This window comes from Manacus vitellinus, unplaced genomic scaffold, assembly GCF_001715985.3.
Source record: "Manacus vitellinus isolate BGI_N305 unplaced genomic scaffold, ASM171598v3 scaffold_91_pilon, whole genome shotgun sequence".
NCBI lineage: Eukaryota > Metazoa > Chordata > Aves > Passeriformes > Pipridae > Manacus > Manacus vitellinus.
This window is the reverse complement of record NW_021940873.1, coordinates 700,176-711,831: the sequence shown is the minus strand read 5'-3', so window position 1 is coordinate 711,831 and position 11,656 is coordinate 700,176. Positions and strand designations below refer to the sequence as shown.

Genomic DNA, 11,656 nt, shown 5'->3' with positions numbered 1-11,656 from the left:
TCCGTCCCCTTCGTTGTGCAGCGGGGCAGAGCTCTCCTGTCCCGAGCAGAGTGTTTCGTTAGGGTCAAAAGGAAAAAAAAGCTGTTGACTTCATTATTTCCCTGCTGGATGTATGCTCAGTTCCTTCCTTACTGCTTTTTTCCTCCCGGTATGCTTAACAAAATACTTTCTTTTGCTAGTGTTATTCACTGCAAAATTCCTATTTGTAATCTGTTGTTTATACCTCTCTTATTTTTACATAGCAAAATGAACGTGAAGAACCCCGTCAATTGCAAAACTATTCCGATACCACTCCAGTTTCAGCAGTTTCAGATGCCAGTCCCAAAGCCTGAGGAGACTGCTGTACATTCAGCAGCAACTTTTAGCAGCATTTCTGCAGCAGTTGGGTTTTTTCTAAGATACCATTCCTGAAACGGGTGCCGACAACGTGGAGACAAGGGCTGCAGGGGTTTTGTTTTAAAATAGAGGCTGATGATTCTATAGAGGAGGAAAGAGAAGGCTTCGGGTGGAGTTTTTGCGTGTAAAGCTGGACAGCAAACCCAGCCTAATGTAAATCAATGATAATCGATATATTCACAGCGTTGGCTTTATTAAACTGGGCTCAGCCTCGTGGGTTTGCAGCGGTTGGAGTGCTGGGTTTGGAAGGGGCAGCAGTGGGAGCCGTGCCGGCTGTGCAGGCAGCGGCATCTCCGTTCCCAGCGGTGACGGTGGTGGTGACTGTGCTGTACCAGCTGCAGGAAAAATGCAGCCGGTGAATAATTGATGGGGAACAAAGTGCTGCTTAAATAGGCAAAACGCCCTTCTCCCTGCATAGGGAACACGGTGGGCTGGGTGGGACAGCTCCAATAGTGAAGGCTGTCCCGCTGCGGTGCCTGGAGTCGTTTCTGTGCCTGTTCTCATTGTGCTCCGTCTCGGCGCTTAATTGCTCTTTCCCTCTTCATCAAATAATGACAGAGGGAATCATAAATCCCAAGAGTCTTGGATTCCAATTTAGGCTTGGGAGAGAAATGAAGTGATAATTTTTTTTCTGTCGTTTTCCAACGTGATTCATTAACAGTTTCATTGCTCAATAGTCCTCTCTCTGTCTCTGCTCCCTGGGCTTATCAGCAGCTCATCTTTCTTACCCCTCCTTAGCCTCATTTTATTTTCCTGAACTCATGAAGTCCAGCTCTTATTTCCTCAAAGGCAGACAAGGGGACACATTTAAGTGACTCAAGCAGCACCTTTGTCCGAGGAGGTGTTAATTTTACCAATAGGCATTAGTCTGCTGTATGTAAAACTAGGAATCAACTGGAGCCATGTGGAAAGAGCACAGCACTTACCTGGCTGTAATTGAACCTACTGTGGAACAGAAAAGTGCGGGTGACAGCTGGGACAGTTTTAGTATCTAAACCTTGTAAGGGAGAACTCAAGTTCAAGACCTACCTACTGCTGAAATACTGAGTGTTGTGTATTTTGCTAGTGTTCAAGGGGGGGTCAGATCAGTCAAAAGTGGGACTCACTGGCACAGCAGCTGGTATTTTGTACCTCTTCTGATCAGTTTTGACTTCATTTTTGATCTGAAACATTCTGGAACTATTTGTAAGGCAAGGTAGAGCTCATGAGGCTGTATGCATAAGGCAGAGGGAGCTGTGCTCCTTGTGTCACCGTGGGTATTTTAGCATGTGAATGTGTCTTTAAGGCATGTTACAATGTGCAGAGTTAAAGATCCCTTGCTCTCAGGTGTCTGTTCTCGTTGGGCTGTAGCTGCTGAAAGCTCCATCAAACGTGTGTAAGTACAGGTAGAACTAATGTGCTCTTTGTTTTCCACTCCTGACAGCTCAGTGCACTGCCATCCTTCGGGTTCCTGTTTGACATCGACGGGGTGCTGGTGCGAGGAAAGACTCCGATTCCTGCTGCCAGAACAGCCTTTCGAAAGCTTGTGAACTCTCAGGGACAGTTCTTGGTGCCTGTGGTGTTTGTCACCAATGCAGGGAATTGCCTTCGCCAGAAAAAAGCCGACCAGTTGTCTCATCTGCTGGGAGTTCCAGTGAGTCCCTTAAATCCCATTTATTTCATTATTACGTTGAATGTGTCAAATGTATTATCTTCCATTAAATGCTGCTCGGTTAATCAGGTCTGGTTTTTCCTTAAGCCCCCTGAAATGCTTTGCTGGAGGTATTAGAGAGTAAAAAATGCTGTCCAAAGCTAATGGCATTTCCTTTGGTAAAGGTACTGATTTTTCCAATGATAAAGCTAAAGTTAACAGTTATTTCTCTGCAAAGATGATAGGTAGTGATTCATAAGAGCATCCTTCCAGGATAATGATCTTAAAGGTTTATACCTATCCTGTGGAAGGAGTGGGGATAAGTAAAATTAAAGGTGATTTCTGATACAATTAGATCAGTGCTGTAGTTTAACAAAGGGCCCACAATTGGAACTAGAGCAGTTCTAATTCTTCTTCCCTGTTTGTTTTCCACATTGGGTGATTCTGTAAAACTGGGAGAGGAAACCTTGTGCTCATGTTGAATAGAGTAATTCTGGAAGCTGAAAGGGGTCTGTGCATGACAAGGCAGTAATGTATTTTTTTGTAATGTATTTATGCAGCAATGTATTTTTGTCTGGCATATTATCAGTAGGTCCCTTGTGAAACTTTAGAGAAAATGTTGTGACAGGGGTTTAGGTACATCTGTATGATGTGGGGGTTTAGGTACATCTGTATGATTGTTTTGCAATTCCTAGACTTTATCACATCCGTTAATTGAATCTTTGTATAAACAACTTCCCTGAAAATCAAAAACAACAGACTGGTTTTGTTTTTGAATCCCAACCAGATTTCCCAAGATCAGGTGATGATGTCACACAGTCCCCTGCGGATGTTCAAGCGTTATCATGAGAAATGTGTCCTGGTGTCTGGACAAGGACCACTTCTTGATATTGCTCAAGAGTATCTTTAAAAAAAATAAAAACCAACAACTTTCAGTCAGAGTGGTTTCCTTACTCAAGGTCAGGGGATCCTGTGGATCAAGCGAAGACCAAATATCTCAACCCTTCCAATACAGCAATAAGCAGTAAATGGTAGTTCTTACTGTGACGTCACATTTATGTTGCGAATGTGCTCGGGGTGCTGGTATTTGCTTCACTTTGTTCTGTCTATTTTGAGTGAGGAAAAAGGAGAAAGAATTTTTTAATTCATATGCAAATGACACTTTAGCACACAGGGTTTGTGCTCCCTTGAGGAGGAGAGCCTGACATTCTGTCTGTTATTTATCACACTGACTTTTACCTCAGTGCTCAAGATTTGCTTGTAAGCATGTCTTTGTAACCAATATCTGGTGTAAAATTACACTTGAATATTTTTGCCACTTCTATACTAGCTACCCAAAACAACTTGAATTATGTTGATATAATGGTGGTATCAAAGTTTCAAACATAATCTTTGCTCATGCTTCCGGTTAGTCCCTTCTACACTTCTTCCTTTATTGAGATTTTAATTGAAGTTGGTGTAAATCATAAGTTGTAAAAAATGTATATGCAGATTTTAAGTATAAGCTCTATTTCAAAGACAAAGATGAGAAAAAGGTATTGAAGGAACATTCCAGTTAACTGTCAAAATCCATTAGGCCTGGCTAAGAGACAAGTGTGTTACAAGGCTGAATACAAACCAGAAAAACCTTGGTCTCCTGTTCGTCTGTAATGGGATAATCATCTTTTTGTCTCACAGAGAAAAGAGTCAGTCTTTGATGGTGCTTTCATTCCTAGCTGATTTGCTTTACCAGATAAACTGCCTGTGTTCAAGTTGTTAAAATGGAGTTATGGATTTTAAAAATCCTTTCCTATAAGAAGCTCTTTGTCCTTAACTGGTGTTTCCAGCCTTGGTTTCTGTCAGCCCATCACCATTGAGACTCTGCGGGAGAAACACCCGCTCTTGGATGCAGTTGACCATGACAGAAGACCCAACGTTCTGGTGAGTGTATATTTTTGTTTTAAAGCTCTTTATTTGCTCATTGCATGACATTCTCTATAATAGGGGTCAGTATTTAACTACCAAGCTAATGCTGCTGTTCTTACATGGTGTTTTATCTTTGCATTTCTGCTTCCTTATTTGTTTTATTACAACATTTTCAAGAACAAATCCATAGACTTTTTTCTCTCAGTGGTAATTCTTTAACCCAGTCTTCGATATTGTAACTTACTGCTGTGGGAAAACTTACAATCTGATACAGATACCTAATTCAAAATCGGTCTTGGAAAGCTGATTAGCTTCTTCAGATGTGTGGAAGATAACACAAGCGTTTTCCTTCAGTATGGGATTGTGTTGGTATTGGTTCTAGGCTGTGAGGTTGCTTCAATTGTAAATTAATGCTCTGCAGATAATTTATTTACCTGCAAAGGACTCCCTTTCTTGTTTATACCAAATATATTTAATGTTTACAGTATGTACAATATGGTTTCAACTGAATTGTGCCGAATTTCCAAGAGAAGTGAATACATCCACAGTAAATCCCTGTGTGAACTGGGCATGGTCAGGGCATGGATTTGCCCCATGTGAAGCCAAGACATTCCCTGTGGCTCCCAGAATCCAAAACTCAGGTGTATCACCTTTGGCTGTGCTTCTCAACCCTGCAGGTGGGGAAGCTCAGGAACCTGTTAATGTGTTTGTCACCACGGAGAGTAAATAATGAAGTGCAAACTCTTAGTTGTGTAGCAAATACATTACATGTTATACAATGCATTTTTCTTTATTAGCAGTGTTAAAGAAATACACCTTAAAAACTATAATACCAATGTCTTGATAATACTAAAGGCCTCTTACTCCTGTAGCTCTTACTCCTGTAGAATATTAAACATCCACATTTTCACACACAAGTAAATCAAACAAGTGGAGTTTTCAGGCTTTCCAGAGGCAGTTCAGAAGAAGCAGGAGGCTGGTGCATGTAGAACACTCTGACATGTCTGCTGTCTGTGTGCACGAGGTTTCACTTCACAATGGAGGTACAAGTTTCTGAGTGAACTGACATCAGTTCTGAGTTAATTTACAAGTTTCTGAGTGAACTGACATCATCTGAGTGAACCAAAACAGAGAGAGTATTTCCTGTCAGTGCTGCAGAAGGCAGCTGTGGGAGCTATATTTGAATTTGTTCTGCTAAAAATAGTAGTAGATGTTTAATCTTGTAGAAAACTTTCACTTTTTTCTTATTGCAGTCCCCCTCTGCTGTGGAGCTTCCCAAGATCGAGGGTCAGTTACCTTTATTTAACTTGAAACTATCCATTAATAGATGAAATATCTTAATTGTGCTTTATAATCAGAAATTATTTTTAGATTGTTGGGCACTTCAGAAATTTGTCTGAGACACTCATAAGATTTCCTTGTTGATGACATCTGTCATTCATTTGGAATACATCATGTGTGGTAAAGCTGGTTTTTAATGTGTACAGTTTTCAGCCATGTGTTTTTGAAGTTTCAAAGCTACCTGAGGTCTCCTTTCCTTTTCATCTGCTTTTAACGGGCTATTGGTGCCTTCCTGTCCAAACTGAGCAATGAATTGACATGTGGGCAGCAATAATTGGTCTAGTCCTCACACGCAGTCAGGATGGTCACTGCAGAGCTGCAGTGTGAGAAGCACCTTGTTTCAGCACATTGTGTTCACTCCCATCTGAACTATGGGAAAGTAGAAACTGGACCTTGGGATTTAAAAAAATCCATATCAGATTATTGCTGGAGAGACGAAAAATGTTTAAAAACAACTTTCGGATTTTGTTCTAAGATGAACAAAATAACATCTCTGATGGATTACTTAAACACTCTATGTAAACGTAGAATTTACAAAGGTGTGGAAGACTTAGAAATACAATTTAAAAGTTAATATTTTGGGGTGCTCTGGAGAAACTTAGTCAATAAAAAAAATCAAATTCCTAAACCTGTAGGTTTTGCAGTGGGGTCTTGTTGCTTCTGAGATTTTCTGTGAATGGATGGGTATGTGATATATTAAATATTAAGATCTAAATTAAACTTAATGTGACTGTTTGATCAGTCTCTTTAGACCACTTGTGTGCCCTCTTAGCAATTCCATGACTCTGTTTTTAATTCTGGTTCTCACAGCTGTGGTGTTGTTTGGGGAGCCAGTCAGATGGGAAACCAGCCTGCAGTTGATAATAGATGTTTTGCTGACCAGTGGCTATCCTGGAAATCCCTATCACCATGAAAACTACCCTCACATTCCTGTGCTTGCCTGTAACATGGATCTCATGTGGGTAGCTGAGGCACAGTCTCCAAGGTGAGTAATTTATAACATGTATATTGTGATATATTTGAGATTTACTCATTTCTCCAGTAAAATTCAGAGTCAACACTTGAATACAAAATGCCTGGTGCAGCTTTACAGAAGGTCTTGGCTCTGAATGCAAAGTCTCTACACTTTCAGCTAATGCTGCCTTATTGCTGTGTGCATTATTGCATCCAGGAAAACAGTTACTCAAGAGAAAAACTGCTTTTGAGCTCTAAACCCTTTTGTTTTCTCACTCCCAGAAGAGTGGGGAAAGAGAGGATTTTGCCTCAGGGCCTCAGAGTCTCAGTTCAGAGGGAAAAATGAAAAAATTATCAAGGCCAATTGTTTCATTTCGTTAGGTCCTTTGGAATTTCTCTTTTCCACCCTACATTCCTGGTAGGGTTAAGAGCTGACCCTGCTGTTGAAAGCAGTGAGTGGTTTTGAGCTGAGGACAATGCAGTGAGCTCCTTAAGGAACATAAGAGAAACCAGCAGAACACGCAGAACAAGGTGGCTTAACCTCTGATAGTGATTTTGTTTGATTTTGCTTTCAACAGAAGGTAGTTCTTTAATAGTCTTGTTTCCCCTCCCTTCCTCTCAGTCTATAGTTTGAACATCATCTGAAATAGAAACTTGTTATTGTGATTTGATTGCTGCCTCGATCCTGGGTCAAAGATCTTGTCAGATATCCTTCCTTGGAAGCAAAGGCTTTTTCTAATTAGCACATTGGCAGAACATGTGTGTGTGATAGTTTCACGCTAGAGCAAGGCAGCCAGGACATCTACAGTGAGCAGTTTTACAACGAGATAAATCTGTTGTGCCATTCCAATAACGTGGGGGTTTTGTTGTTCGGCAAATAAGCGCTTTATTTCCAGTGAAACAGCTGCAGAAATGTTGCATGATGAGGGAAATTTGATAGCTGTAGGATATGATTTATTCCTAAAAAAATAATGAATTAAAAAAACCTCAGTTTGTTTTTTTTTATCCATACTTAATTTGATTTGTCTTTCCATCTCCATAGGTTTGGGCACGGGACATTCATGGTTTGTTTGGAGAACATTTACAAGAAGATCACCGGCAGGGAGCTGAAGTACGAGGCGCTGATGGGCAAGCCCAGCCCGCTGACATACCAGTACGCCGAGCAGCTGCTGCGGGGCCAGGCCCTGCACCGGCCCTGGCACCGGCCCATCCACACCCTCTACGCCGTGGGGTAAGGGCTGCTCAGCCGACCAGGGGAAACCAGTTACACAGAAACGCCAGCCAAGAAAAATACCCAGCTCTTCACCAGCTTGTTTCTCACACCACTGGGACCACCCAATGGTCTTGGTGCTGTGGTGTATCTTTTCTGTTTCTAATCTTAAGAATTAATAGCACTTTGTTCTTATGTGCAATTTCTGTAGAAGCACAAAAAGGGGTTTATATGGAACTAAGATTTCTCCAAATTATTTATTTAATTATTTATTTCTGTCATAGGCTATGTAAATCTAAGAAAAAGGATTCACCTGGGTACTTGTTTTATTAGGTTTACTGGTATAACACCAACTGGCTTTCAGTAAATGACAGTTGTTAGAGAATGTAGAGCTTGAATTTATCTGTGAGGTCATTAAGCTTGGTCATGTGCTACTGCCTGTGCTGTCACATCATAGAATCCTTTTCATAGAAAGGGATAAAGCTGTATTGTATAAAAGACTGTTCCAGAAGCTCCAAGATGTTTGGAAATACAATAAGCTCATTCATGCACTGTTCATACCTATCCTTGATTTTCCCTCCCCCTGCTCCAATCTGTAGTTTCAGCCTGGAGAGTGACTCATTTGTATCATGTCACCCTCAGTGACAATGGTGTAGTAAAATAGCTGTGGGATATGGATTCTCCCTGTGCATAACTCCCCATGAAGTTGTTAAAGTATAAATTAAACAGTAAACTGAAACTGTACCAACGTCTCTCATACATGGACATGTGACAGGTAGGCCTGCCCTGCTGAGCGAGCTTCCTTCTGTTTGCAGAGACAACCTCATGACGGATGTCTATGGTGCCAACCTTTACAACCGCTGCCTTGAAGAGAACTCCCGGAAAGGCTCCAGCTCGCGCGTTCAGGCCCAGGTCTCCGGTGGCAGAGGCTCTGCTGCACTCTCTCAGGACAGTGACATGGACCACGGCTGGGAGAACCAGCTGGCACCTGCAGCTGCTGCCCACTGCAGGTCTGTGCTGGTTTGTACTGGGGTGTACAACCCCCACAGCGAGGTGCCCTTGGAGACCAGGGACAGCATCACGGGAGCCGTGTTCCATGGCCACAGAGATTTTAGGTTTGATCCTGGTTTAGTAGAACCAGATCATATTGTACCGGATGTTGATGCTGCTGTAGACCTGGTCTTTCAGCTGGAGAACTTCGCACCTAATTGAGGTGATGTGATTTCTTAAGGACCACTCAGTGCTGTGCTTTTCTTCCCAAAAAACAAGCTGTGCTTTACAATAGCACCACAAACTGCTGCCTTCTAAAATTTTTTAACTTCTACACTAATGCAATCTTACCTTAGGTATGCTTATTAGTAGTATATATAGATATATTAGTATGTTTAAGTATATTAAATATCAATAATGCTTTTTATAGTACTTCAAAATATGTAATTTTTGGCTTTAGTTGCCCTTTATTGTCCTCTTCTTCATTATGTTAGGTATTTTAATAGCAATATTTCATAGTAGGCTATTCATGTTACCGGTACTTTAATTCCCCCATGACAGTATCTGTTTTGGTTTTCTGGAAAATTTAGCCTGTAGGTATGTGGGATCTTCAGGGTATCACAGCAGGGTTTGTTGGGATCAGCCTCTCAATTTCAAATGGGCTGGTACAGCACAACACGTGTTACTGCTGGGTCTTCTGCATGTAAGGGGTGCTCTCCTAAATTAGAGTGGAGTTCAAGTCTGTTCTGCTGGGGACTTGCTCACATATAACTCTGCTGCTGCCTTTTTTTCTGTTTGCTTTCCCATATGTCTGGAGTTGCTATTTCTTCTCTCTGATGTGTAAAGCCTTAATAGAACTGCCTAGGGAGGTTGGGGAAGGCTGACTTGGTACCACCGTGTTGGAACTCCAACTGAGCACAGTCCTGTCTTTGCCTTTCTATCTGCACATTTTTTGGAGGAATTGAGGATCTTAGAAAGCTTTAGCAATTTTGTTTTAGGTGTTTCTGTGAGTTGGACTTTACCACTGAATGAATGACTACTGCTTGGCCAAAAAGTGCCTCATAATTTACTTGAAGCCTCATACCACTGTGGTAATTATCTGGCCTTTAGTGTAACATATTTCATTTTGTGTTCATGTTATATGTTGTTTGATTCATGGATTTTATAGTTGTTCGTTTAAAAAAACCCAAAAAAGTAATTTAATTTATGTTATATTTGTAAAATACTTCTAAATGTTTTCATCCAAGACGTGTCTTTGAAAATATTTCTGTACTAATAAGCATTGACAGACAGATGGTGGCACAGGGTGAAATCACTTCCTGGCCAACTTCTTCACTGCTTATTATCCCAATAGCAACATCAGAAAACTCACACCACGAAGAGAACACAGCTGCTATGGGAGTCACCTTTTGGTGCGTTTTCCCTGTTTGCAAACCACCGTAATCCCCCTCTCCACTGTCAGGATTTTTGATTTATGACTTGTAGTGTTTTGTAAGTAGCTTTCAACGTATCTTGCTGGATGCAGTTTAAGAACACTGCTCTAAATGTTTATTTCCTGTTTCTTCATTGGAAAAGTATTTACAGCAGCACATTCTTGCCTTTTCATTGGTACAATAAACAGATATCTCCTATTTCTTTAGCACTTTCTGTAATACACCAAGTATTTGCAAAGTATGCCAAATCTTTCTGAGTAATGATTGTACTTTTGTAACATGTCAGGATGATTTGAAGTTGTATTGTTTCAGTACTAAAGCATGTTGCAGACCTCTAACTAGTACGAGAATCGGTGAAGCGAGGAATAAAAATGTTGGAAATGTCTTTAATGTGATTGTTTGTATGAAGGTATGACTGAGCCGCAGGAGTGAAGGATCTGCAGCTGGATCACCACAAAAAGAAATAGGCAGTTGTTGCCACAGGTGATAGACAAGATAGATTAATATATATGGGTATTGCTATAAAACAAGAGAAATGTCAGTGTAGCATAACTTGTGTTATACCAGGAGGCTTGGCAAAGATTTTGGTGACGTGTCCTGAAAAATAATTTTTTAAGCAAGGATTTGAAGTATAGTGAGTTGTCATTGAAAAAAAGTACCATAAAACAGTGCATCAGAACTACCACTGTAATTTCTAACATTTCCTGCCATGGTAGTTTAAAATGAAATGTAGTGATTCTTCGTTAGTAACAAGCTAAGATGTGGAAATACTTAGAAGAAATCTCAATCTGTAGTATTGAAAAGGTGGATTTTTTCGGAGTTCTTAAGTAAAACTGAGCTTAGTATAATGTTCTTTGCAATTATTCAGCTAAGAGTGAGATGAATTCATATTATCTTAGGTAAGGAAAAGAGTAAGACCCTGTCTTAACATTTTCTCTCCTTTCCTTGACTGTCTTCTTACTTGGATTTTCACTTAACCTTCTTTAACATTTATTTCAGTTTTGACATTTACCTCTTTGAAACAGAGAGTGTTTCCCACATGTTCTGTTCAGTGCATTTCAGTCAGAACACAGGGGAGCTACTGGATGTTACAATACTTCTTTCAAGTTTAAATTGTTCTATTGAAACACCTAAAGTGACCAGGATGCGCAGAAGGCGATCACTGAAATCACTTTTAAAAACACTTCTGAGGATCTTGCAGAAGTTTCTTGTAAGTATGGCTTGTGCTTTGTGAGTAGTGTGTTTATTCTTGATACCTTTTGTTCTGTTAAAAACAAAAAACATCTCAAACCCAACCTTTGAAAATACATCCTGTAATTATTTTGGCTAATACAAAAGGTAGAGGATTTTAAACTACAGTCATGTATTGTCTTCAGTAACACAGATTTTTCTTTAGAAATCTTTTTCAATTGAAGGTATTGTACTGAGGAATGTATGAGAAATTTTAAGAAAAACAAATTTTCAGATACCTCCTCTTTGACATAAAAAAAACCCCCAAGTTGCATTTCAAATTAATCATGTCAAAATTCAATACTTGTTATGAAAGGAATAATCTGTTTGTAGTACATTCTACATTTATAAAATCAGTGTACACCTGTTGATGTGTTATGGGATAATCTTTTTAAAATGTAGGTTTTTTTAGTTAGGGGTCATATCCAGGCAGCTTGTCTTAAAGATGTGAGTAATTCACGGTAATCTGTTGCAGTGGTTTGTAGTAAATTATTTCTTTCCATAAACTGCTCGGTAAGAACTGAGTTTATGCGGGAAGCGAAGGGCTGGAACTGCTCTGAGGGGCCG

General features: G+C 40.3%; 1 protein-coding gene across 1 annotated transcript; it reads left to right on the top strand.

The window, feature by feature from the left end:
• The first annotated feature begins 246 nt into the window (after positions 1 to 246).
• Positions 247 to 10,244, top strand: LOC103761826 (haloacid dehalogenase-like hydrolase domain-containing 5). Its single transcript, XM_029965205.1, has 8 exons — positions 247 to 342; positions 1,820 to 2,029; positions 2,814 to 2,926; positions 3,853 to 3,946; positions 5,185 to 5,218; positions 6,083 to 6,257; positions 7,269 to 7,457; positions 8,252 to 10,244. The coding sequence occupies exons 1-8, from the start codon at positions 247 to 249 to the stop codon at positions 8,646 to 8,648; spliced, it is 1,308 nt and encodes a 435-aa protein (XP_029821065.1). The 3' UTR covers positions 8,649 to 10,244.
• The last annotated feature ends 1,412 nt before the right edge of the window (positions 10,245 to 11,656 follow it).

Bases quoted from the DNA above. Each gene is read 5' to 3' on its own strand.
- LOC103761826 (XM_029965205.1), top strand. From the start codon at position 247: ATGAACGTGAAGAACCCCGTCAATTGCAAAACTATTCCGATACCACTC. The intron at 343-1,819 runs GTACATTCAGCA...CACTCCTGACAG, and splicing joins CAAAGCCTGAGGAGACTGCT to CTCAGTGCACTGCCATCCTT. The intron at 2,030-2,813 runs GTGAGTCCCTTA...AATCCCAACCAG, and splicing joins CTCATCTGCTGGGAGTTCCA to ATTTCCCAAGATCAGGTGAT.